Here is a 27,953-nt window from a genome sequence, read left to right on the forward strand (position 1 = left end):
TCAACTTAATTTGGAACTTTATAGTGGCTCATGCTTAGTCTAGCTGAATTTTTTCAATTCTTTTTCATCTGTTTCTTGCCCTTTCTCCCTTGCTGGCTGCAGAGTAGGACCTGAGGAGGTAGTTGGTACTGTAAGCTATGGCATCTGAAGCTACCTGTGTTGTCCCAGGAACCAGTGAAGCTTCTCCCACCTTTCTCCCCTGCCAGGGGTAGGGGTGGAGATGCAGCCTTGTGCAGTAATCTAAGCTGTGTAGGCCAAGACCATCTATAGTTGCCTGGACAGAATGATGACGCTTCACACCTCTTCTTTCCTTCTTTTGGGCAGAGGTAGAGCAGCAGGTGTGGGCAGTAAATTAAGTCTTTGCAGGTCAAAACTGACTGCAGTTGCCCACTTAGACCAACGAAGCACTGCCCCCTGGCAACCCACCCCCATTGCCTGGCCAGGGACAGGGATGGAGTCACAGGTGTGCCTAACAATCTTGTCTGTGCAGGCCCAAAGCAACTGCAATGCTTGGAGAGGCTGCAGGAGCACAACCCCTCCTCCTCCCTGTCATGAGTGGGGATGGAGCCAAACATGTGCCCAAAAATCTAGTCCATGCAGGCCAAAAGCAGCTACAGCTGCCTGGAGAGACTACAGGTACACTCTCCCTCCTGTCATTCTAGGAATGGGGATGGAGTCACAGGAATGAGCAACAATCCCTCTGAGTCAGCTGAAGGCAGCTGCAGCTGCTGGGAAAGGCTGAGGGAGCACTGTGTCTCTTGCCCTGTCAGGGGCAGGGATGGAGCTTCAAGAATCCTGATAATCTGCCAGTGTGGGCCAGAAGTGCCAGCAGTTCCCTGGCAATGTAAGGAAACACCACGCCCTCTGCTGTCCTATTGGGGACAGCGAGGTAGCCACATGGGTTTCCAACAGTCTAGGCTGTGCAGGCTGAAGTGACTACAGCTGCCCAGTAAGGCTGGTGCAAGTCCTCTTAGGTTCTTGCCTGCCAGAGGCAGGGCTGTAGCCTAGGCTAGGGCAGCAATTTGACCTGGATGGAAAGAAGCTTGTCCCTACCATCACTGTTTCCTCTCATGCTGGGGATGGAGTTAAAATAGAGGGTACCAAGCTCTTTCTGACTTGAACAGGTTCAAACTTCAGCTGTTCTTAGGATTGGACTTTAAGCCACCAGAATTTACTAATCAGTAGCTGAAGCTGGTGCCCAACTGTCTCTTTCTCTCCTGTTTTTGGGAAATGGTGCTTCAAACTCCAGCCATGGAATAGCTTCATCAGCAGGGAATGGGCAAAGGCTTCTGTGGTGTGGAGTGTTCTACTCATGAATCTTCACTGCAGAGGGGCCATCTCCACCTTCCATTCTCCTATGACTGTCACAGGATGCTCTTCTGGTCTTCTGGGCCCTCTGTTTAAACAGGTGCTCATTTCTGAATGAAAATCTTTCAAAACCAGATAAATGATTCTTGGCTGGCAGTAGTTCTCTTTCAGTATCTTAACTATAAGTGGTATGATATATTTCCATGAAATAATTGACTAGTACTCTTCAAAGGTGCCGCACTTATGAAAGATAATGACTGATTGAAGAACTCTTTCAAACTGACAGATACCTACATCCAAGCACAATGTACTCCCATCTGAATAATGTGAATAGACCTACTCTGAGATACATACTAATCAGAATGTCAAATGCCAAAGATAGAGAGAGAGTCTTGGGAGCAGCCAGAGAAGAACGATTCATCAATACCAGGAATGCTCCATAAGAGTAAGGTCATCCAATCCATCTTTAAATTACCTCTAAGTGGTCCAGGCAGGCCATCACCTAGCCTATGTTTGAGAAAAACCCACGTCAGAAGGCTTGCACCTCCAGAACAGAATCTTCCTTCTCTAGACAGGCCAAGCATGCTTGCCTAGGCTTTGTTCTCTCAGCTTCCCGTGTGTTGCTTTTCTTAGTCTTATTTCTTTCTGAGGCAAGAGTCTTGCTCCACATCTTCCTTTTTCATTGTTTTCAAGTGCTTGTTTAAGGACCACTTGCATTAGAAATATCTGGGAAGCCTATTTAAAAATACATATTCCTGGACCCCAGTCCTGAATTATTGGGCAAATCTAAGTGGTAAACAATACAGCTACTGCTATTATTATCAATACAATTATAACTATTACTAGAAAGCAGATAATCTGCCTTCTCCAGAAGGTAAAGAGCAGACGTCCGGTGGGTGGCATTTCCCATCACCACTATCCACTATATTCCGTGTAGAACAGGTGGTCGCCAAGGCTGTTGACAGTGACTCTGGTGGGTGATAAGGCATATCATGGAATGGGATAAGGGAAAAGTATCTCCTGTATGAAGGGCCACATGTTCTCTACATGCTTCCAATTCAACCAGCCATTAGGAAGATCTTAGACTGGAGGCAACAGGGTTAACTCTACTTGGGGATGTGCGACTGTTTTTTAGCATTCCTGGGTCTCCATTTCTTCATTTGTCAATTGAGGGTTTAATATTAGATGATTTCCAGAATTCCTTCCATCTCTAAGACTTTATACGTCTATGAACTGGGATTCTACAATCTAATCTCAGGGGTTCTGTATGCAGGCAGTGCTTATTTACCTTTCCATGCTGGGCTTCTCCCCTCACAGGAGTTACATCCTCCCACGTCATCACTAAATGAGACTAAACACAGTGAAAAGAAAGCTGTTTACTTTCCTGTGTTTGCAACTTCCCCACAGTGGTGGCCAAATATTTGCTATATTTTTCACTGTTATTTGGCTCACAAATCTACTCCATTGCCAATTATTCTTCTGTTATCATTGACATGCCTTCCAAAAAACCACACTTGATTCATGACCACTCAGATTATAGCGAAAGTTTAGGACTTTGATATCTGTGTTACCTGTTGTGGCCATTTGAGATTATTTATCAATATATTAAGTTGGTCATCTAATCCATCTTTAAATTACCTCAAAAAAAAGAGAGACTGATTATGTTTGTAATCTGTTTTGTCCCTCTGGGTGTGATACCCCCTTGACTGTATTAAATTCAGAGCTTTCATTTTACTTTATTAAATCAAAATCAGGGCTCTGATTCAACCACATCATTAGGGCATGCAGAGTTGCGTCCCTGTCCCCTTGGTGCACTGATAAAACAAACTCTCACATGGAAGTAGACACACAAAGAACACAGAGGAAAAGAGTTCCAAAAGACACAGCAGAGAAGAGAACTTAGTTTTAATGCTGGAGCCCCTGAGAGAAGAGACAGTTGCCTGATAGTTCACAGCTGACCTTGTGAAGAGATGAGAGCAGCTGAGCCTGGAAAGAAATGAGCCCCGGGAAGAGAGACAAGCCCTCCAGCCTAGATCCAAAGAAGAGCCCACGGAGCCTTAAGAAGAAGAAGGTTGAACCCTGCAGATGTCTGCTTCACCATGTGGCAACAGGCCTTGGGTGAGGAAGTACCTCTTATGGTACCTTGAGTCAAACTCTTTAGGGCCTTGTAACTGTAAGTGTTTACACCAAATAAACAACCTTTATAGAAATCAACAGATTCTGGTACTTGCATCAGCACCCCTTTGGCTGACTAAGACACCTGTCATGAACCTATGAAATAGTAAATTACTACAGGACTCCCATTTTCCTTTCTAATCAGCTCCCATTGAAACAGGCTCTTATCAGATCACCCCTTTCACTAGACTTTCCTTTGTAGTAAGAATATTTGCCCTATAACAACAACAATTACTACTATGACTAAAACTACTATTATTACTACTGGTTCATACTACTACTGAACTATCAAATGCTTACTAGGCACCATTCTAAATGCTTTACCTAAAGCAGTTCATTAAATTCTCACAATAATCCTATGAACAGATGAGACACAAAAGCACTTTGCGGTTATTATTTGCTGATTTCTCTCATCCTTTGTACCAAACTATTTTTCCACACCAATTCCACTTTCATTTATCTGATTGTATCTCAAGCCAGTAAAGTATTTTTTTGTTTACTTGGCCAAACCTAAAAAAAGATCATTTCCACAATCCCAGCCTTTACCAAACTTCTCTTATTCTTCCCATTCCACTTAAGTTGGGCTAATTTATCTTATCTTTTGTTCTGTAAAACATATTATTAGTTTAAAGATATTAATTTGGTAGTCAATATCCTTTACTTCTGTACTATTATATCTGTCTTAGACTATACGTTTTTGAAACCTGAGATCATAAATGTTTAATTTTCTATTTATTATCCCTCATATAGTATTACATGTTCGAGTTTTCTCAGTTTACATACATAGTCATCATAGAAACTATGTTCAAGGAAGAAAGCAAAGAAAAACAAGCAAAATATAAATTCCATTATTTTAGGTAATTACAATTAATATGTTGGCTTATAAGCCTCATTTTCCTATATATTTTCACAATTGAGATGATACAGTATAATAAAAAGATTTGGGTGGTAATAATTAGGTAGAAATAATAAAAAAATTTTATCATTTCATTTGCCAATACGTAACACATAGTTTTAATAGCTCTTTTGTACTTGAACGCTAAAAAAATCTCTATTGATTATTTTCTACCTTCCTTATTTATCAGCCATAATGCTTTAGTCACTATCATACTCTACTTACAACGAATGTAGAAAAATCTATTTAACGAGAATTACATTATTCTTATTTTGAAGCTCTGGGTAACAGTATTTGTTTTAGAACTTTAAAATGTTTACCATTTAAAAAAAGACTAGCACTTGCCTTCATCTCCATCATCCCCAAATGGGTAGAAGAGAGCAACAGCTAAATTGATGAGCACAGCCAGGTTGAAGGAAATGCTTCCCCAGAGAGAGATGTGTCTTGAGAACCAGAACAGTGCAGGGTTATCTAGCAGATGAGAAGTGCAATGGGTCAGAACAGAAAAATAAATTCTCATTTGAATACAGGAGCCCTACAGAAATACCTTACTAACTGCATTTTTGTAAACTACTATAAAAACATATTTAAATAAACATTTCATATGGATTTATTTTAGAAAGTTTATTAAATATCATCAGCATTTGAAGAAGGTTTTCTATTTGATTCTTTTATCCTTTAGCCAGTTACACCTAAACCACTCTAAAAGGGTGAGTAGTTTTCCAGTTGTTACAGATGGCCAGTAAAGGTGATTTTATAATATTTCTCTCTAATCTGTCTGTAGAGCAGATTAGGGGGAAACAGCTTAGCAGCTACCTGGGGTCCCCTTTCAAAAGGATGCGTCCATTACTGTATAATTTGGTTAAACTGGTGGACTGGTCCACTCCCACATATTAAAGTCAGATTACAAACACTGAAACCTCTCACTAGCACAGGTGTATCTCTGGCGAAAATTCCTTTGACTCAGATATCAGTGGCCTGCAGCTCTGAAACAGAATAGTATGGTGTATGTAGCACTGTTTACTGAGAAAAAGGTGATTTACAATATTATCAAAATTTTAAACCCCATGCTTCCCAAGAACTTGCTGGTATGGAAATGGCAGAAGAAAATGAAAGATACAACATTTGAATGTGATTAAAAGGGAAATTTTAGGTTGTATGTAGGTGCCTAGAATAAAAATTTTTTTAAAAAGAACCACCAACAAACAGGATAGGCTTTGCCGAGTATTTCCAGAAAAGGGATTATGTGTCTGTCATCGGAAGTACATTAGTAAATGCATCTACTGAATACATTTTACATGAACAGAAAATCAGTTTTTTTCACTTTTATTAAGTAATTGAAAAACTATGTAAGGAATAGCAGTTTGAGTGGGAGCCAATTTTGTTGGCCTGCCCTGAGCACCCCTGTGATTCATTCAAGCCCTGCCCATTCTCTCTAACTCTTAATATCTTAACACAGGGATTAAAATACTAGTTTTAATGGAGGGGGAAAGGCACGTCAATTTTCAAATAGAAATGATAAACTTTTCGGTGTGCTCCCTGTGAGCTCCACGGAGTTTGCGGCTTGCTGCGAGCGGCACTCCCCTCAGCACATCCTGCTTCCTTCTCTTGCAATGGAAGGTCCTGGACTGGCCTGCACCCCTCACAGGCACAGACTAGAAGGACTATTCTCTCATATGCCAAACAGACGTGCACTCTGGGTTGCTAATGGTGACCTGCTGCTGCAAAGGACCACTACAGGTTGTTCAAGTCTGTTTAAAAGAAATAGGCTGAAATTTTAAAAAATAACACTGTTTGAAGATATTTATTGGCCTTAGAACACCAGTGACATTAGAATTTCGCTTTGATTTTAGTACAGTTATTTTTCTTACGTTCCTCAGCTAGCTGTTCTACAAACTTTTGTGGCATCTGATTACCTAATGTGTGATAAATTATAAACATCTGCATCTTCATCACCTGGGGATAGGATTCCTCATTTAAAAGCGTCATTTTAGGACAAAATTAGACGTGGATGCATACATTTGTCATAATAAATCCTGACTTACTTGTAAAGCCATCAAGTGAATTAGATTCTGCTCATAATCTCATAATAAATTGCTTTTAAACTTTAAAAATACAAATTGGAAACTATTTCAAGACTTATTTTTGATAAATTTATTTTAAAAAGCACGGAACTCCATAAGCACTAGTTCATTATTCAATTTCCTTCTTTATCAAGGAGAAAATTTGTCTTTTTCAAATGTCCCAAAATAAAATGATTGAGTTTTCAATAATTTTCAACAAAGATGTTGTTTCTTGAGCTCCCAAACGCAAATTAGTGAACCACAGAGCCATCAAAGCACCTAAAAAACAAGAATAATGCTACTCTGTTGAAAGAGGAATAAAAACCTGCATGTCTGGAAAACATTCTCAAAAGACAAGAGACCTAATCAAGAGTTTTACCCTATCATTTTTTTGTTAAAAAAAATCATGATCGTCTTTATCTGAGGAAATAAGCTAAAGTAAAAATTAAAAGTTCACAGTTCTTCCAAACAGACTTGAGCTTATACCTGAGGTATACGCAATGGCAACTATTTTATGCTAATTTTTAATAGTAAAATTCTGACATTGCTCTATTTGAATGTAAGCATCACAAAATTATTCATTTGTTTGATTTGAGGAGGTAAAGTTTCATTAAAAGAAAGAATGACTCAGAAAACCTTGAAACAATCTGCTCAACCACAGGACCCTGGAAGACGAGCAGGCTGGTGGCAAAGTCTCTGTATGGGACCCACTGATGGTTACTGCCAGCAGGAACTATTTGAAGACTTCAAGCCTGCAGCTGTTCGACTTTGCATTCAAAAGTTGAAACATACAGCTGTAACCTAGCATTTCATAATATTTACAAAACTCGAGGATCATCACTAAAAGATGATCTAATTAGTCAGTGTTTTTCTGTTTTCATTAAGCTGCAGGTGTCTCGGCTCCAGTTGTAGAATGAGCTTACACTCTTGAGCCTACAAGTGATTTCTGTAACATCAGAATGGCAAGAAATTAAAAAACAATTTAAATAAATTACTGTTATGTGCCCCAAAGTACCAGTTTATCTACTTTATGCACAAGGCCAACCATTTTAGTTTACTGTCAGTTACAGTACTTACTCCTGATTTTCTTCTGCCACTTCATTTCACTGTAGAGATCTTCTGTTTGCTGAAAGAAGTCATTCACTTTACTTCCTTGCTCATCCCTTTCAGTTGTATTGAAAACACGGCACTTGGATTCTCGAGTGAGGTATTCGCAGATATTAGGGACAGGAAAGACGATTTGTTCCATAGTCCTGTCATGGCGGACAATCTGAAACATTCATTTGCATCTCTTTTAAGCCTTTTGAACAGTTCGGTCTTGAGTATTTTTGCTTGCTTTCAGCCTGAGTTTACTAATGATATGTTATGAATTCAGTTATGATAAAAAATATACCAGCTTGAAATATCTAAAATAGTCCCTTACTGTACTGCTTTACATTTTTGTCTTTAAATAATACTATATTTTGCTATAAATAACAAAAACCAAAATCTTTCCTCCTTTCTGGATTAACGTCACGCTTTGGCCACTGATCTTTATTTTTGTGATGTACGTCAGGGAACTAAGGGCGTCTTAATTAGCAGGGGATACCACTGAGTATTTCTTAGTAAAGCGGTCCAGCTATCTTCAAAAGCACCATCTCTCACCTCTGCTATTATATTCTCCCCATCTGGTCTACCCACATCCACTCTGTCCCATTCCTTTTTCCAATCCTTTCTTCAAAAGAACCACTCCCCCTCCTACACCTTCTATATTCTTTCATACCTCTCTTCATTTAGTTTCTTCTACCTGAAACCCCCTGTCCAATCCTTAGCAGAGAGAAGCTTCTACTTATCTTTAATATATTCTTAAATGGCAAACTTCTCTGTGAAACATATGCTGAAATTCCCCAGGCACAGTTAATCACTGTTTTCTCTACAGCGGCCCTCTGTTTATGTATTTATCACGTAGAATTATCTTCTCTATGCATGAATTGGTAGAAAGTCAGGGTTCAGTGAACATTTATTCAATATCTGCATTTATAGTTAAATCTCCCCTCACTACTGGGAACCAATAGTTTGAAGTCTAACCCCAACAACAACTTCCTTACCTCTTACCACAAAGCCCTCCCTTTTGCCCACGCTATCAACTGGCCAGTCTCTGATCTCCTATCTTTATACTTTGGTTTCTAGAACCTTCCTCAGTAGCTTCATGGTTTGATGATATATTTATGTCAATTTCTCCAGTTTTCTAACTTTGCTTGCCTCCTAGTTCTTAAGCACCTGATGTAGTATGCAATGTTTTTTCTTTTGTTTGTTTTAGGAAGTACTGGAGATTGAACCCAGGACATCGTACATGGGAAGCAGGGGCTCAGCCACTGAACTACATATGCTTCCCAATGAGAGTTGGTGTTTCCATTTGTTTTTGTTTGTTTTGTTTTTAGGAGGTACTGGGGATCGAACTTAGGACCTTATACATGGGATGCAGGCGCTCAACTACTGAGCCACATCCACTCCCCGAGTAAGCAATGTTTTCCTGCTGGTCCAGCTCTTGGGTTGCACCAGGTCAAGTCTCCCATCAGAGCTGCAATGCTATTAATGTTTACAAACATGAGTAAGGGATCTATTTCGTGACATGAGGTAATAATGCTCATCATTCCAAAGGTTTGACAAAAGTGAATAAGGTACCGTCATTACACATCCCAAGAATTAATAATAGCTTTGCCCATCGTGTGCTCTGCTGAAATCTAAAAATATCTGCCAAATCAAATGAATGTATGAATGTAAAGTGGTATGACAAGCATCAACTACTCTGCTCACTTCTGCCTGATTAGCTCTGCCAACTAGTGTCAAAATAATACTGTAACTAGTAAATGACAGTCGGATAGCTTCTAACACAGAACGCCGAGTCTGTGCTCACCCACAATTCCTTCACTGCCACCAGCCATTAAAGGGCTCATTGGTGGGCGGTGGGATGGGCGACGGCTGTGGACTGAAAATGGACACGTAAATCAATGCTGTTCATGCTATCCACCCGAACACTTCATCAGTGCAGGCTGTTTCTGTCATTTTTTAACACTTCTTAAGCAGAGAGCTCTGTTTTAATAATCTGCCTACCATTTTTAAAAAGAAAACTTTTCTTGAATGGTACCTTCTGTTAAAATAATCCTGTCCTTTCCCCCCAGCGTGGGACATGACACCCGGGGATGAGCCTCCCTGGCAACGAGGGACCACTATCAACTACCAACTGATGATGCAACTGGAAAATGACCTTATACGGAAGGTTCAATGCAGATCAGCAGAATATCCATGTCTACATAAAATACCATGACTTTAAAATGCTGTTTGACCTAAAGTAAGGGGGAAATGGAAAGGAGAAATGAGTTTATATGGCTACGAGTTTCTAAAAAAGAGTCTGGAGGCTGGCAGAAGGTTTGCCCCCATGCACAACTGAGCAGAGTCAGAGAGACAGATAAAGCAGATACAACCCCCAGATATTGGTTCCTTTGAGGGCTAAAGAGACCCACGGGAGTTATGGTCATGGCCGATGGGGTTAACTACCAGGGCAGATGGCCCCTCTTTGGAAATGGTGTTTATGTGTGATGAATCTGGACTCAGATGGGATCTCCCTTCATAAGACTTTCATGCCAATGTGCTGGAGGTGCAGTTAATGTTGGGGTTTAAGATATATTTAGGGGATTTGAATCTCTGGACTGACAATGTGATAGCCAGATCCTGAGCCTCAACAGACTCCAGCACCTACAATCTGATTTATTGGACTTACCACACTCAGCTAAGATGGAGTTGAAGAAGGACAACCACCACACCATGGAGCCTAGAGTGATTACAACTGAAAATGGGAGGATTGCATCCAGCATCCAGGTGGAATCTGACCCTCCTCTTGACATAGAGGTGCAATGGACACAACCAATCCAATGTCCACATAGAAGAGGTGGCATTGGAATGGGAAAAGTGGACATAGTGGACGAAGGGTATGGGGAAAGGCAGGAAGAGATGAGAGGTGGAGGCGTCTTTGGGACATGGAGCTGCCCTGGATGGTACTTCAGAGGCAATCACCGGACATTGTGAACCAATGTATATGAGGTGCTATGATGTGAACCAATGTATATGAGGTGCAGAGGTGCCCAAAGATGTACTTACAAAATCCAATGGATGTGTCATGATGATGGGAACGAGTGTTGTTGGGGGGGGGAGAGGGGGGGTGGGGGGATGGGGTTGATTGGGACCTCACATATATATTTTTAATGTAATATTATTACAAAGTCAATAAAAAATAAAAAAATTAAAAATAAAATAAAATAAAATAAAATAATCCTGTCTTTAAAACATCACTGCTCTGCAATGATTACTTCCATGACCCTAAATTAAACAAATGCTCTATTAATTGCAATAGAAAATTTACAGATAGTATGGAGTTCTGATAAAAAAGAAAGACAACTTTGAAATATACATACCCCGGCTTCTTACAACTCCGTCACACCTCATCTTTTAATGTATACTTTTATAGTTTACACCACTTAATTCTGCTTCGTTGTTCAAGGTGCAAACTATGAAAATGATCTCAAACATCTATTTGCCGCTGGCCCCTTTCATGAAATACTAGAAGGTTACCTCAATCTGTGCAGTGTGGTTGGCATAATACTTCAAGGCTTCGTCTCCCTCGTCTGGGTCCAATCCTGGTTTGAGCATCTGCTGTAACAGTTTATTGTGGCGGGCCAGCTGGGCGGTAAATAGAGAAAGGGTTGAGGTCTTTTCCCCCTTTATTGGGGTCATAGTTGAAATTACTTTGCCCACTTGTACACAGAACTTCACAGCCCTGGGTTGATGGCAATCAATCACATTCCAAGAATGTCTACTTGAGAGATCCAAATAATAAAATCACAAGGACCAGCAGTTATTACTACATCAATCTTACATTTTTACTGGGAGATATGCATGCCCTGAGCAAGAAAAGACAGGGCCTGGCCCAGAGTAGGTGCTCAACTAACATCTGTTGATGAGATTTATACCTTTACTAAATGTATAAGTGTACCAGGAACAAGAAACGTCACAGTGATATATAATTGATATATATATATTTATTACAATAAATTTATACCACATGCAACATAGAAAACAACTTCATCAGCAGTCCGATAGTTGATATTTAATGGTACCTTCACATATATGCAAAATTAGGAAGCTGTATTTCAGAAGAATGTCTTTGTGGTATTCGATCAAAGCTCTACATGAGTTTTTCTTCTGCTTCTTTGTATGCCGTTTTATAGCTATAGATATTAGGTTTAATGCCACTGAAACTGAGCATTTAAAAGACAAAAGTCTCACTATGTTTTAAACTACTCTGAGTAGGAGCAAGTTTTCTCTCTCACTTGGATATGTATGGCATTTGTTGGTGAATGCTCTCAGATGCACATAATTAACATGTACTGCTTGGAGATGTCTCTTTTAGAGCTGTCTTGAACAATTCCTGGAATCTCATAATGTGTTTGACCTTTCAAATATTCTCTTTTTGCCTCAAGTTCCCTGAGGGATCTAGTAACACACTCTGCCACATAACTCTTCTACTCCTAGAACAGTATCTGCTGCTTGCTCTGGCCCAGGCACCATCCTAGGCACCTACGTACATGACCTCACTTAAGCCTCATAAGAAATCCTGGGGCAGGCACTATTATTATCTCCATTTTGCAGACAGAGAAACTGAGGCACAGAGCAACTGAGACTTCTCCATGTTAAGTGGACAATGAGAGAGCCAGTATCAAATTCAGGCAAGCTGGTTCCAGAGTCAGTGCTCTTACCATTATTGAGTAATAAATGTCTTCCTTTTATTCACGAAATCTTAACACCAATTATGATGTAAAAGCATGGAGATAAATTTTAAACAGTAATCCAGAACCTATATAGCTAAATGAACATTATCCTTCTAAGTGGTAATTTGATAAGTTAAATATTCATTCAATGGACGCTGCCCTAGAGCAAATCATTTCTGAAACTATTATTTTTGAATTGATTTTCAGAGTTATTTATAAATCACTCAAAAAAACTCATTTCCTATTTTATATTTGCATTTTATTTTTAACTAAACGTGAATTATACAGATTTTTTATTACAAACCATAGTCATGAATCTTGTGACTTATAGGTATTTCTAAAACTCTAAATGAGTTTCAAAAGAGAAAACAATTGCAATCATTTAGGTATTTTATCCTATGTTTTAAAAAGTGGCAAGAAATAGCCAATTCTTGAAGGTGAATCGGCACACTTTGGGGACTGACTGGATCCAGGCATGAGGGAAAGAGAGGCGTTAACCCCAAGATGATCCATCTGTGCCACTAAACACCATATACTAAGGGAAAATGCAGGAGAAGCATGTCTAGGGGCAGAAAATCAGGAGGCTGGCTCTGGACACTAGTAGGCTGTTCGCGGACTAGTCAGGACTGCTGGGCAGAGGTCTGAGCTAGCCAGACCTTGAGGGTCAGCAGTACAGGGATGACATCACAAGCCTTGCTGAGATCATCAGGGTTGTGCTTGGAGCAAAGAGGTCCAAAGAACCCAATGGTGTTAGGAATATGAGCGGAGCAGCCACGAAGACTAAGAAGCCTGGGTGAGCAGGGCAGGAACAAAAGCAGCCAAGCTGGGGGTCCTGGCTGCCAGGTAAAGAAAGCACTGAGGCAGAGGAAGTAAACGTGTCAAATGCCGCTGAGAAGTCTAATCAAATCAGGACTCGGACATGATCACTGCGTTTAGCAAACTGGAAGTCACCCGTAACCTTGAGAGTTTCAGGGAAGTGGTGGGCAAAGCTCAATCGCAGTGTTTAAATAAGACTGGAAGGAAAGGGGGCATAAATAATCAGCATGTAGTCAGCTTTTCTAAAGAGCAATGCTACAAGGGGAGAGTCAAGAAACAGGGTGGGGTAAGTAGAGAATGGGATAGGGGAAGAGGAATGGTTCTTCCAAGAGGGGAAACAACATCAATTTGTCTGATTTTGAGAGAGAGAACTATTAGCTAGAGCAACATCTTGACGAGATGAGTGGACAGATCAAGTCCATATGTGGATGGGTTTGTCTCAGAGAGAAATAAATTCACCCGTGGTGACAGCAGGGAATGTGGGGACAGATTCAGGAGGGTAGGCGGTTGTGATGATGGGAATATGTAGGAGTTCTTCTCTGCTACTTTCATTTTCCCAGTAAAGTAGGAAGTCAATAATGAGAGAGGAGGTATTAGAAGTTTGAGGAGGAAAAGGTAGGAAACAGTGATGGAAAGGGAAAGGACTGGTGAGATGGAGGATTCCCAGGAAGCCAGAAGGGTCCCCTTCCTGTTATGGACAGGAACATGCTTGGGTACTTTTCCCCAGTGACAACCAGCTGCCTGGGTGCAGGCATGGAGTGGGCTGAGCATTGTAATTAACGAGATCTGTGGTTTTGCCGGGTGAGACCAACACGCAAAAGAAGAGATGCATGGTAATGAAGGGCCTATGTGAGGAATTCAAGTAGGACCTAGAACCAAAGCTGAGAAGGTGGGATCTGGGGATGATAGGTTCTAATGTGATTTTTTTTTAAAAAAAAGAAAAGGTCTTGGAATGAAGTGCTAGCAAGAGAGATGCTTGAAACGGAGACTCCTACACGTCTACAATGGAACTGCTCCTCCACCACTGCCCTGGTCCACAGGAGCAGTTCTCTTACCTGGACACTGCATGGCCTTTTCACTGGTCTCCCTGTTCCATTCGTTTCTTCCACTGTCTCTCCTCCACACAGGAGCCAGAGTGATCATTTGGTGAGATCACGTCTCTTTTCTGCTCAAAACCCTCCAACGGCTCATGATTCATGAAGACTTAAAGCCAAAGCACTCGCCATCACCATCAAGGACCTATGTAACCTGGCCTGCTGCCTTTCTGAATTCCTCTCTCAGTGACTGCTCTGCCCAAGCACACTGGCCCCTTGCTGTTCCTTACACCTGAGAAGCATGGTACCTCTCGGGGCCTTGGCAGTGGCTGTTTCTGTCACCTGCATTCTGCTCCTCTAGGTACCTGCCTGGCTTGCCTGCTCACCCACTTCAGGATTCCTGTCAAATATTGTCTTATTACTAACCGCACCGATCAACCCGCCTACCTCCCTGACACATCTATCCCCATCATCTGCTTTATTTTTCTCCACAACACCCTGATCTGATATAGTATAATTTATAATGATCTGTTTACTAACTACCTCCCCTACAAAAAACAAGCTTACGTTCTTATATGCCATGGATTTTATTTGGTTTGTTCATGGCTATCTTCCCACGGCTTAAAAGAGTGTCCAGCACATAGCAGGAGCTCAATAAGTATTTGCTTAATCAATTGAATTCAAATGTCAATCTGAAATAACTGATAGCTTTCCGAGGCAAGAAAATATCAATTCAAACAATTTCTTATAAATGTAGTGAAAAGTTTTTGCTTCTTTATAGTCACTTTACAGTGTCAAAAAAAATTGCTGATGCCTAAGAGTTACCTCCTGAGAGCCTCCTTGTTGCTCAAATGTGGCTTCTCTCTAAGCTGAACTCAGCATATAAATGCCTTACCTTCCCTCCAGCATGGGATACGACTTCCAGGGATGAGCCTCCCTGGCAGCAAGGGATTACTACCAAGCACCAACTAGCAATGCAACTGGAAAAAGATCTTGACCAAAAGGGGTAAAAGGTAAAGACAAATGAGTTCATATGACTAAGAGACTTCAAAGGGAGTTAGGAGATCATTCCTGGGGTTACACTTATGCATGTCTCAGCAGGATCTCATTGACTGCCAAAGTAAAAACTACCTCAACTAGTGGGGCTTGTGAGGGTTCTGGAAACGTCCAGACACTACAGTCAGGGTAGACAGCTCAGGAGTTTGATGCCTTGCTAGCGGGCCCTACTTTGGAATTTATGCTCCCCTGTGTGACAGAGTTGGACTCCATTGTAGTGTTCCTAAACATGGCTCTTCTGACACTTCTATTTGAAACTATAATTAATGCTAGGGTTGACAAGTATACACCCAAGAGTCTAAAATCTTTGGACTGTCCATGTGCCAGTGGGCCCTGAATCTCAGTGGAGTTGCAACACCTGCTCTCCAGTTCATTGGACTCACCAATGACAACCAACAAGGAGGTAATTGACAACTACCATCCCAAGAAACTGAGAGAGAGTCTACAATGACAAGAAAGAGAGTCCCATCCATCTGCCCCACGAAATCAAAGCCCCCTCTCAATTAGAGATGGAGTGGGCATCACCATCCCAGAATCCTCAGGATTGGGGAAAGAACTATGAACTAAAGTAAACTTACTGATAATCTACTATAGACTTAATGTGATTTTAGCAATGGAAGAAATTATACCATTGATGTGGAGACAGTGGACCCTGGAGGTTCTGAGGGCAGGGAGAGGGAAAAACAGATGAAATATGGGGCATTTTCAGCAAGTGGGAATCGTCCTGAATGGCATTACAATGACAGATACAGGCCATTACATATCTTGCCACAACCTACAAAAATTGTGCAGGAGAGAATATAAACTACAATGTAAACTATAATCCATGCTAAGTGGAAATGCTCCAAAATGTTTTCATCAATTGTAACAAATATACCACACTAATGAAGGATATTGTTAATGTGGGAAAATGTGGGAGGTGAAGGGAGTGGGGAATATGGGAATCCCCTATATTTTTATGTAACATTTATGCAATCTATCTATCTTTTAAAAAATAAAAAGTATATTTTTAAAAAATTGCTCTCATCCTGGGTTCAATCCCCAGTACCTACTAAAATTTAAAATAAAAAAAAAGTTAACAATAAAATTGTACTATTAAAATTTTTTTTAAAAATTGCTCTCATTATTTTAAGAAAGAATGCTATTTTATATGATGTAATTAATAGCAAATGAACCTAAATAATTTTCATTTAGCGTATCTTGCTTACTAGAAACACTTTAGGGTCTCTTTTCCTGGTAGTCTTATAAGATGATTTCACATTTTTCTTATTTTGTTGCAGATAACAGGCCCTCTAATAAACATTAAAAAAATAATTATAAATTGCCTAGGCCTCCATTCACATGTTTGAAGTTTTAAAAGACTTTCTTTCATGGGTATATAAGTAATCTATACTTACCCTGGAAAATTGGAAATATGTAATTTTTAAAAATCAATACACACAAAGTAGAAGTAATTATACCATTCTCTACCAGGCCGTCACAGGCTTAGGCCTTGAGGGCTTCACTGACCATGAGGCCTCATTTATTCCTCCTTGTTCTGTGTTTACAAGTGCCCTGTACATCCTATGTAGTGAAATTTCTCATTTTGTACCTTAGTAACTATTATTTCTCTCAAATGGGCTGTAACATCTGCAAAGAAAAGGGCCTTATTTGTCTCTAATCTTACTAATCACTGTATCCTCACAGCCAAGAACATAAAATAAATACGTGATACAGATTCTATAAATATTTATGTAATCAATGAGATATGGGTTACATTAATGACTTATTCATTATGTGTCTAGTTGGGTGAGGACTCCTAAATCGCAGTGAATTATACCTCTATTTCCTTGTCTGTAAAATAGGAAGGCCAAAGAAATCTAATTAGACATTGGATGATGGAATAATTTCCCAGTGTTTGCAGAAATAAATTTTTAAATCTTTTTTCTTATCTCATAGTTATTTATTTACTTATATCCCTTCTGCTATATTATCAACTATTTGAGAGAAGATCCTGGGCACTCCATAAATGTTGAATTGAAATCTATATGATAAAGCTAGGATAACTTCCCTATAGTACAGGCAAATCCAAAAGAATTAAGGAATATCTCAATAACTCTGGATTTTGTGAAAATGACCAAGAGTTCTCTTGGGCCAAATTCAGTTTATTGAAAGAACAATACAACTTCTCAGAGGCCAATTAACATATGCCCAAGAGGTTTTTTTTTTTTCTTTTTTTTAGAACAGTCCCTATCTCTACATTCCTTTTAAAAACATTCTGAAGAATGACCATACTGACAACTGACACTGCTCAATTTTCTTAGTGGCATGGTCTCTAGCCACATTCCATCTACCATGCCCTGCCATGTTCCTTCTATAACAAGCAGAGAGAGGCAGCCCCAGTGTCCGAAGCAGCACCAGCAGCTACTATGAAGCCAAAAGTGAAAACACTTGGCGAGTTTCTGCACAAATATGCATATCTGCAGAACACTGCCACAGTAAAAAAATCTAATTAAAAAAATTGAAAAACAGCTAATGAAGGTACTCAAACACACCATCTTCTGAAACCCACCCTCCCAGCAGCATCTGAAGTCAGGTGAACATGACACAGTCTGGAAAACCAATCAGCCCCGAGAACCATGGGCACCAGCCCTGAGCAGAGAGGGCGTCACGCCGTGGGCAGGACACTGCTGGGCCCTGGAAATACTCTTAATCCACAGCAAGCTTTATCAGCCAAAGAATAGCAACCATTTTATCGACAGTGAGGACATGGGCTTGCATCTGGCATAGCATATAGTACGTGCTGCCCAACGAAAGTCGCCAATGAAGAATTCGTATTAGTTCATTATTGCAAATAGATACACTAGGCTCGAGGCGATTTGTCACCTATAAAAGCAAATGCAATGCATGGATAGATGTGTGCAGATATATTTGTGGGGAAGGGATCAAAAACATTGGTGGATAGCCAGCCTTATAAAAGTAAAAAGGCATATCATTCACACAGAGAGACAGACAAGAAAGGCTAGGGATTCTTTTAGAAGGGGTTGAAGAGCAAAAAGGGAAATTGTGCACCTCATCGTTAATCAAGATATATTTGTATTGTTGTTATGGGGGGAGGAGTGGGGTGAGGCGTATATGGGGACCTCATATTTTTTTAATGTAATATTAAAAAATAAAGACAAAAAATAAAAATAAAAAAATTTTTTTAAAAGATATATTTGTAATTTAGGTAAATACATACATGGCACTAAGTAAAACTATGTATGTAAACATAAAATGCACATTCATAAGAATGTATAACTTAAAAATAAGCACACATAACCTACAGCAGGGTTTTTGAAACATTATGCATGTTTTAAAATCCAAGATTGGTGACTAAAGATAGCAGACTCGAGAGTGGATGTAGCTCAGTGGTTGAGCACCTACTTCCCATATACAAGGTCTCAGATTCAATCTCCAGTACCTCCTAAAAAGGAAACAAACAAACAAACAAAAAACAAGTCTCTTTGGGGAGCAGATATAGTTCAGTGGTTGAGCACCTGCTTCTTATGTATGAGGTCCTGGGTTCAATCCCCAGTACCTCCTAAAAAACAAAACAAAAGAAGATACAAGAAAAAGAAAAAAATAGAAGACTTGGGCTTTTTGTTTGTAGTGGCATCCTTTTGTAAAATACTTCATATTTCTTGTCTTATCAAGTGGATTTTAATGTTCATTTCCATTTGGGTCCAAGTAAGGATGGAATATAAAAATCAAGAAATTGCACTTGAACAGTATTTAACAATAATTACTCCTCAGCACTTTTCATCTGTGGATTGTTTCATGCAAGTTTCACTTTTCTTATTGGTAAACTGGGATATAGAAATTGGCTTTCATAATATCATTAAATGAGCTCCTCTCCTCTCTTCTTCTTGCATCTCTTTTCTTTTCCATTTTTTTTTTAGGAGGTACCAGGGATTGAGCCCAGGACCTCATATGTGGGATGGAGGTGCTGAATCACTGAGCTATATCTGCTCCCCAGTAATTGCTTTTTAGTTGTTAAAGTAAATAAAGACACAATGCTGTATTAGTCAGCCAAAGGGATGCTGATGCAAAATGCCAGTAATCTGCTGGCCATTATAAAGGGTATTTATTAGGAGCTTACAGATATCAGGCCATAAAGCAGAAGTTACTTCCCTCACCAAAGTCTATTTTTACATGTTGGAGCATGATGGCTGCTGACGCCTGCCAGGGTGCAGGCTTCCTGGGTTCCTCTCTTCCTGGGGCTTGCTTCTTCCTGGGCTCAGGGCTCCTCTCTTCCTGGGGCTGGCTTCTCTTTCCTCTGTGTGCTTACTTCCTGGGGCTCCAGCTTAAGACTTCAGCATCAAACTCCAACATCAAAACTCAACATTAAGAACTCTCAACTCTGTCCTCTGCCATGCCTTTTATCTGTGGTGGGTGGCGATTCAACACCCTCATCATAACTTAATCATGCCCAGGTACAGACCAGATTACAAACATAATCCTGTATCTATTTTTGGAATTCATAACCATATTAAACTGCCACAAATGCTTTAATGCCCAACACTGTTCCTGTTTGAACCATAACAAAACCAGCAGAAATAGAATAAAGTTTCACCTATTCTAATGTGTTTAAAATTAAGAAGACTTGTGTTTCCTAAATATCTAGTTTTTCTCTGATTTTGTGATTGTGTATGTGCAAAGCACAGTTTTATTTGATGTGGGATTACAGAGTTAAGTAAGACAGTTTATTTCAAGCAATCCACTTAACAGCTGGAGAAATTAAAACAATAATAGAAATGTGATTACTGTCAGGGAAAATAAAGGCAGAATTACAAGGAACCACACTTAGTAGGTGGAGTGGGGAAAGGAATTGGGCAGGAAGTGTGCCTGATAAGGGTTTAAAAGAGTGAATAAAGTGTCATAGCAGAAAAGCTGAGATGGGACTGGGTAGACTCAGCAAGAAAAACTCCCTACAGTAGGGGTGCCGGCACTTAGAGACTTGAAGAAGAAACGGGGCAGTCATCCTTACTGGACCGAATATCCCCTCCTGGGAGGAGTGTTCATCCTTTCCTCTCTCGAGCTGGCAGCCAGCCCCAACGACACCCAGCTTACACCCAGGTAAAGCAGCCCATGAGACCCGAGATGGGCAGCGAGCACCGGCTCGTCTCTCAAGGAGGAATTGGTGGCGCTCCCCAAAGAAGGGGCTGGGTGGGCGGCGTGGGCGATGAGGAGGCAGGGACTGTAGCCGGGCCAACAGGGGGCAGGTGGAACCTCACGACAGGCACAGAGGGATGGATTATTTGGAAAAAGTAACAAATCTCAGTCTTCCTGAAATCCTAATTCTTGGCCTTTCATTTCCTTTCCTTTTCCAGATGTCCTTGTCCCTTCGTGAAGCAGAGATGTGTATACTATGTTGAGCAGAATTAGGATTGTACCCGGAATGGAAAGAAAAAGAAACGCCGTTCATTCTTCTGGACCTCCCAAATCTTAAGAATCCAAAGAGAAAGCCCCAGAAAGCAGAAGAGGAAAGCAGGGCGACAGCCAGGAAGAGGCAAGGAGGTGCTGGAGCTGAGCAGTTGGGCTGGCGAACCTGGGAGGAGGCAGCAGAGGGGGCTCGGGGACCACCGGGCCAGAGGGCCACGGAGGGTGAGCCCCGTTCGCAGACCCTGTCCTCCCGGCACGCACGCCTGGGAGGGAAGCCCAGGAGGGAAGCCCGCAGCGCGATCCTGCACCGCGGCATCTTTAGCCAAGAGTTTAAAAAGATGCCGTAAGTTTTATTTATGCACTATCAGAGATCAGTGTACTGTTTCCATTAACGTGGTGACCAGATATATGCAAAATGCCCAAATATTAGCCAGGTTTGAAAACCAGAAAAACAAAACCCTCCTGCTTTTCAGACGATCTAGACTCCTACTCATTAAGGTCTGTCTTAAGTTAAAGGAAACTGATGAAAACACCGTTAATTATAATAAATTAGTGGTTAATGATAGTTCAACCTGCAGAGCAGGGCAAGGTAAAAGAGAAAAAAAACAAAGTAAACGGCCTTCTAGAAACAATGCATTTTAAAACGAGGCACAGGGTGCAGGTGTAGCCCGGTGGTTTGAGCGCCTGCTTCCCACGTATGAAGTCCCAGGTTCAATCTCTGGTACCTTCTAAAACAAATAAATACATTAAAAAAATAAAATGATTTAAGGCAGTTATTAGCAAGTTTTAGTAAGTTTTTTGGTACTATGGTTTTGATATTAAAGCATTACAGAGCAGTTTGAGAGAGAAGCCAGCTCTCCTGCTGATTGCCCACACTCGTCATCTGATAGGGTGCCTTCTCAAAACGTGGTCCCTGTGCCAGCTGGGTCGGCATCACCTGGAGCCTGTTAGAAATGCAGAGTCTCAGGCCCTACCCCAGAGCTACTCAATCAGAAACCCCATGGGGTAGGGTCGACAGTCAAGTGAGTTAAATGCCTGCAGACATTTATAGTGGAAGGGATACTATCATCAGTAACAATTTAGAGTTCTGATAGGGAACGCTTCTTTTTTAATCTATAATTAAGCATATAAGGAGCAACTGTTCAAAAGAGGTTTTTCTTTAAAAATTCTACCAGAAAAAATGTAAACATTTAGATACTCTGAATAATGGTAAATAATTTACTGAATATTTTTTTTTAAATTGAAATTGGGATCAGACATAGAAAAAGCATTGTATTTTATTTTTATAGAAGCTGGTTATCGCTCTCCTAACTTCTAGTCTCTGAGCTCACTTTCACCTTTTTTTTTTTTTCTCTCCCCACTTCCAATCCCCATGCGCTCCTGTTGTCTGCTCTCTGTATTCATTGCTGTGTGTTCTTCTGCGTCTGCTTGTATTCATTAGGTGGTTCCGGGAACTGATCCTGGGACCTTTCAGAGTAGGAGAGAGGCGATTACTCTCTTGTGCCACCTCAGCTCTCCTGTTCTGCTATGTCTTCTTATTTTCTCTCCTCTGTGTCTCTTGTTGCATCATCTTGGTGTGCCGGCTCTCAGCGACAGCCAGCACTTCTATGTGGGGCTGCATTCCCACGTGGGCCAGCACTCCATGTGGGCCAGCTCGTTGCATGGGCCAGCTTGCCCTCACCAGGAGGCCCTGTGCATTGAACCCTGGACCTCTTACATGGTAGACAGGAGCCCAATTGGTTGATCCACATTCGTTTCCCCACTTTCATCTTTTAAACCTATTTCTGTACTATAAAGTTAAAAATTACTTTAAATCCATTAAAGCAAAAAATTAGGTTATAAGAAAGAAGTTTATTTTCATGAAAAGAACAAATGAACACAATTACCTTCTAAAACAAGCCTCTTCTAGAATTAGATCAAATTTATTCTTTAGTTGCATTTTTTCAAACAAAAGAGGTTCATACCTCCACCTACTTCAATGCTTCAGAAACTACTATTTAGGAGGTGTAGCGGTTTGGAATTATTGATGAATTCCAAAAAGAAATATTGGATTATATTTGTAAACTGATCTTTTCATCTGAGCATACTAGATATATTGGATTCAGAGGTTTATTGATTAATTATGTAAATCTTTTGTGTCAGTAGGGTGTTGCATCTCTGCCCCTTGGTGGGTGGGGACTCACAGGTAAAAGGAGGCAAAGGACAGAGTTAAGGGCTTTTGATGTTGGAGTTTTGATGTTGGAATTTGATGCTGAAGCCTTAAGCTGGAGCCCTGGGAAGTAAGCACACAGAGGAAAAAGAAGCAAGACCCAGGAAGAGAGAAACCCTGAGCCCAGGTAGAAACCAGTCCTGGGAAGAGAGGAACCCTGAACCCAGAGAGAAGCAAGACCCTGGAAGGGAGGAACCCAGGAAGCCTAAACCCTGGCAGATGTCGGCAGCCATTGCTCCAACACATGAAAACAGACTTTGCTGAGGGAAATAATTTATGCTTTATGGCCTGGTATCTGTAAGCTCCTACCCTGAATAAATACCCTTTATAAAAACCAACCAATTTCTGTTATTTTGCATAAGCACCCCTTTGGCTGACTAATACAGGGGGTTATATAAATAATTTATCATTTAAAGAGAAAACTGCCATTTTTCACGCCATTTTTAAATGAAGTATAATGCTTAGTTGCTTCTGACGTCAATGAAAGAATATACATCTATATTTTCTGAATGAGTAAGTCAACAGGAAAACAAATAGTATGTAGGTCACCTTATCTGAAATTAGTACTTCATTAAAATATTCTAATATTAATTCATTATTGCAATTTCCTATTTGAATCATAAAATATTTCAAGGTGGAGAAGAAAGAAACTAACTCTAATTTAAGTCATTTGTAGATATGTAGTGGAGACATCCAAAATACTAACATTAATAAGAAAAGATGGTAGCAACTGATCTCTGGGAAATCTCAGAATGATGTATACTTGGATATTTTTGCTTTGGGTCAGTAAAATTGATGAAAGAGAGACACTTCTTCAAAGCCTATTTCTTTTTGAGGTAATGAAAGTTAAGGCTTGGAAGTTTCTGGATCATACTATGAGAGGATAAAGTTACTTTAGCTGTATCTTCAATCATCCAGAAATAAATTTGTTGGAAATTTCCCATTTAACGTCTATTTTTCCTCCTTAGGATTTTTCAAATGTGACCTGGAAAACACTAGAACACAAGGTTCCTTCTTCATGATAATTTGGATAATGGATATGTGAGTACAATATTATTTGTTTTATTTATATGTATATCCCCCACATAGAATATAAGTTCCAAGAGGAGAGGAATTTGTTTTATTCACTATTGTATTTCATGCATCTAGAATAATGTCTGATCTAGAACACTTGCTTAATAAAACTTTTTTGGTGGATGGATGGATGGTTGGATGGATGGGTGGATTGGTAGGCACAGACTGCTTCATATTTTTTTAACAAATCAATTTTATCGGTACATATTAATAAAGCATAAATCCATCCAAATGGCATTTGGTATAATCACATATTTGTGCATTCATCACCTCAATCATTCTTAGAGCACTTTCATTATTCCAATAATAATAAACAAAACCTCTCAATCTCTCTATGCTTCCCCTGCTGTACATAGTTGCTATTATTTTTCCTTCTCTCTAGTATATTTTACATATATTTTGCAAAAACAGTCATATATCAATACCACCCATTTTCGTGCTTTACTGTCATATACGATATCATGTTAGTTTTTAGCTTTCCTTATAGTAATAAGATAGATGATTTTAGACTTTCCCTTTCAACCACTGTCATACCCACACAATAGCACTGCTAGTTACAAACACCATATGTTTTTGTTGAGAAATAAAAAACATACCTTGCAAAAAAAAATCTAACGAGCCACTCCTGCCCCTGCTTCTATGAACTAACAAACCACTCCTGCTCCCCGCTTCTGTAAATAAGCCCGCAAAAGCATGACCTTGCACCTGCCTTCTGCTTCTGTAAAAAATTTCACCTAGCAACAAATTAGCCAATAAGCAAAAGGCATGCTGGTCTCACATAAAATCCTATATAAGTCTGGGGAAACTGAAAAACAGGGATCAGAATTTGGAGACTGACTCTCCTCTGGGCCTGTGCATAACAAATCTGTTCCTTCGCCTCTTGAGTACCATTTGGGTTTTTCTGCCACTCAGAACTCCTGGCTTTGCTTCAACACTTTTGCCATTTCTACTCATTTCCAAAGATTTACAAACAACCTATTTACCAGTTTTGCACAGGTTAAACCTCAGTTTTCCATTCTATACCCTTCTTCCATTTTCTAGTATCCTATATTCTAATTATTAATTCCATGAGTTTACACAATATATTTAGTCCATAATAGCACAATCATACAGTATTTGTCCTTTTGTGCCTGGCTTGCTTCACGCAACACAACGACCTCCAGGTTCATCCATGCTCTCATATGCTTCACACCCTCATTTCTTCTTACCACTGCATATTCCATCATGTGTATACACCACAATTTGTTTATCCATTCATCAGTTGATGGACACCTAGGTTGTTTCCAACTTTTTGCAATCATAAATAATGCTGCTATGAGCATTGGTGTGCAGATGTCTGTTCATGTCTCTGCTCTCAGTTCTTTTAGGTATATACCTAGCAATGGTATTGCCAGGTCACATGGTAAGAATATAGTCAATTTCCTTAGGAACTGCCAGACAGTCCTCCACAGTGGCTGCACCATTCTACATTCCCACCAATAGTGAATAAGCATGCCTATCTCTCTGCATCCTCTCCAACATCAACAGTTTTGCAACTTTTTAATAGCGGCAAAATTAACAGGTGTAAAATGATAATGCATTGTAGTTTTGATTTGCATTTCCCTAATTGCTAGTGATGGTGAACATTTTTCATGTATTTCTTTACCATTTGTATTTCTTCTCTGGACAATTGTCTTTTCAAATCTTTTGGCCACTTTTTAATTGGTTAATTTGTCTTTTTATTGTTGAGTTGTATGATCTCTTTGTATATCATGGATATTAAACCCTTATCAGATATGATTGCCAAATATTTTCTCCCATTGCATCGGTTGCCTTTTCACCCTTTTGACAAAGTCTTTTGAGGTGCAAAAGTGCTGAGTTTTGAGGAGGTCCCATCTATCTACTTTTTCTATTGCTGCTTGGGCTTTGGGTGTAAGGTTTAAGAAACTACCACCTACCACAAGATCTTGAAGACATTTTCCTACCTTTTCTTCTAGGAGTTTTATGGTTGTCACTTTTATATTTAGGTCCTTGATCCATTTTGAGTTAATTTTTGTATGTGATATAAGGTGGGGGTCTTTTTTCTTTCTTTCAGATATGGATATCCAGTTCTCCCAGCACCAAGGCTTGACTGCCTTGTCAAAATCACTTGACTGTAGAAGTGAGGGTCTATTTCTGAGTTCTCAATTCAGTTCACTGGATCAAGGTGTCTGTCTTTATCCCAGTACAATGCTATTTTTACCCTGTAGCTAAGTAATATACTTTAAAGTCCAGAAATGTGAGGTCTCCAACTTTTCTTCTTTTTTAAGATCTTTTTTACTATTTGGGGCCCCTTATCTTTCCAAATAAATGTGATAATTGATTTTTCCACTTCTGCAAAAAAAGACTCTTGGGATTTTTATTGGGATTGTGTTGAATCTGTAAGTCAGTTTGGGTAGAATTGACATCTTCATGACATTTAGTCTTCCAATCCATGAACATGAAATGTCCTTCCATTTATTTACACCTTCTTCAGTTTCTTTTAGCAATGTTTTGTAGTTTTCTCAATACAGGTCCTTTATGTCCTTGGTTAAGTTTATTCCTAAATATTTTATTGTTTTAGTTGCTTCTATAAATAGAATAGTTTTTTTCTGATTTTCTCTTCAGATTGTACATCCATAGAGTACAGAAATGCTATTGATTTTTTGTGTATTAATCTTGTATATCTTGTATCCCATCACATTGCTGAACTTGTCTATTAGTTGTACCAGCTTTGTTGTGGCTTTTTCAGAAGATTCCAGATATAGGATCATATCATCAGCAAATAGTGAAAGTTTTACTTCTTTCTTTCCTATGTGGGTGCCTTTTATTTCCTTATCTATCCTACTGCTCTTGATAGGACCTCGAGAGCAATATTGAGTAACAATGGTGACAGTGGGCATCCTTGCCTTATTCCTGATCTCAGCTGGAAAGCTTTCAGTCTTTCACCATTGAATACAATGCTAGCTGTAGGTTTTTCATATATGTATTTTACCATATTGAGAAAGCATCTTTTATTCCTATCTTTTGGAGCGTTTTTATCAAGACAGTGTGCTATATTTTGTCAAAATCTTTTTTGCATCAATTGAGAGGATCATGTGATATTTCTTCTTCAATTTACCAATGTGGTTTATTACACTAATTGATTTTCTTGTGTTGAATCACCCTTGCACACATGGGATAAAACCCACTCGATCATGATCTATAATTATTTTAATGTGCTTTTGGATTCTGTTTGCAAGTATTTTGTTGAGGATTTTTGCATCTATATTCACTATAAGTATTGGTCTGTAATTTTCTTTTTTTGTAGTAACTTTATCTGGTTTTGGTATTAGGGTGATGTTGGCCTCACAGTATGTGTTTAGTAGCATTCTTTTCTGTACAATTTTTTGGAAGAGTTTAAGCAAATTGTTTTAGATTGTCTTTGAATGATTGGTAAAATTCACCTGATCCTGGGCTTTTCATCTTTGGGAGGTTTTTAATGACTGTTTCAAACTCTTCACTTGTGATTGGTTTGTTGAGGACTTCTATTTCTTCTAGGGTCAGTGTAGGTGGTTTATGTGTTTCTAGGAATTTGTCCATCACCTCTACATTGTCTAGTGTTTTTGTATACAGTTGTTCATGGTATCCTCTTACGATTTCTCTTATTTCTGAAGGGTCAGTGGTAATGCCCCCCCCCCCTCTTATTTCTCATTTTATTTACTTGCGTCGTCTCCTTTTCTTTGTCACTCTAGCTAAGGGTATGTCAATTTTCTTGATCTCAAAGAACCAACTCTTGGTTTTGTTGATTCTCTCTATTGTTTTTTTGTTCTTGATTTAATTTATTTCTGTTCTGATCTTTTCTATTTCTTTCCCTCAGCTTGGTTTGGGATCAATTTGCTGTCCTTTTTCTAGTTCCTCCAAGTGTACAGTTAGTTCTTCCATATTAGCTCTTTCTTCTTTTTTAATATAAGCACTGAGAGCTATAAATTTCCCTTTCAGCATGGCAGTGTCCCGTGGGTTTTAAAATGTTGTGTTCCTATTTTCATTCTTCTCAAGATATTTGCTGAATTCCCTTGCAATTTCTTCTTTGACCCAATGATTATTTAAAAGTGTATTGTTTAATCTCCATATGAGTTT

The 27,953-nt window shown here is 39.6% G+C and overlaps 1 protein-coding gene across 2 annotated transcripts in view; it reads right to left on the reverse strand.

Moving 5' to 3' along the window:
* Positions 1-27,953, reverse strand: part of ITPR2 (inositol 1,4,5-trisphosphate receptor type 2) — a 480,765-nt gene that overhangs the window by 89,050 nt on the left and 363,762 nt on the right. For both annotated transcript variants that reach the window (XM_058282925.2, XM_058282926.2), the window contains exons 46-48: positions 11,050-11,157; positions 7,519-7,711; positions 4,724-4,849 (exon numbers count right to left, since the gene is read on the reverse strand). In XM_058282925.2, the coding sequence (XP_058138908.1) occupies positions 4,724-4,849; positions 7,519-7,711; positions 11,050-11,157 (427 nt within the window). The remainder of the gene's footprint in view (positions 1-4,723; positions 4,850-7,518; positions 7,712-11,049; positions 11,158-27,953) is intronic.

This window comes from Dasypus novemcinctus, chromosome 20 (assembly GCF_030445035.2).
Source record: "Dasypus novemcinctus isolate mDasNov1 chromosome 20, mDasNov1.1.hap2, whole genome shotgun sequence".
NCBI classification, from domain to species: domain Eukaryota; kingdom Metazoa; phylum Chordata; class Mammalia; order Cingulata; family Dasypodidae; genus Dasypus; species Dasypus novemcinctus.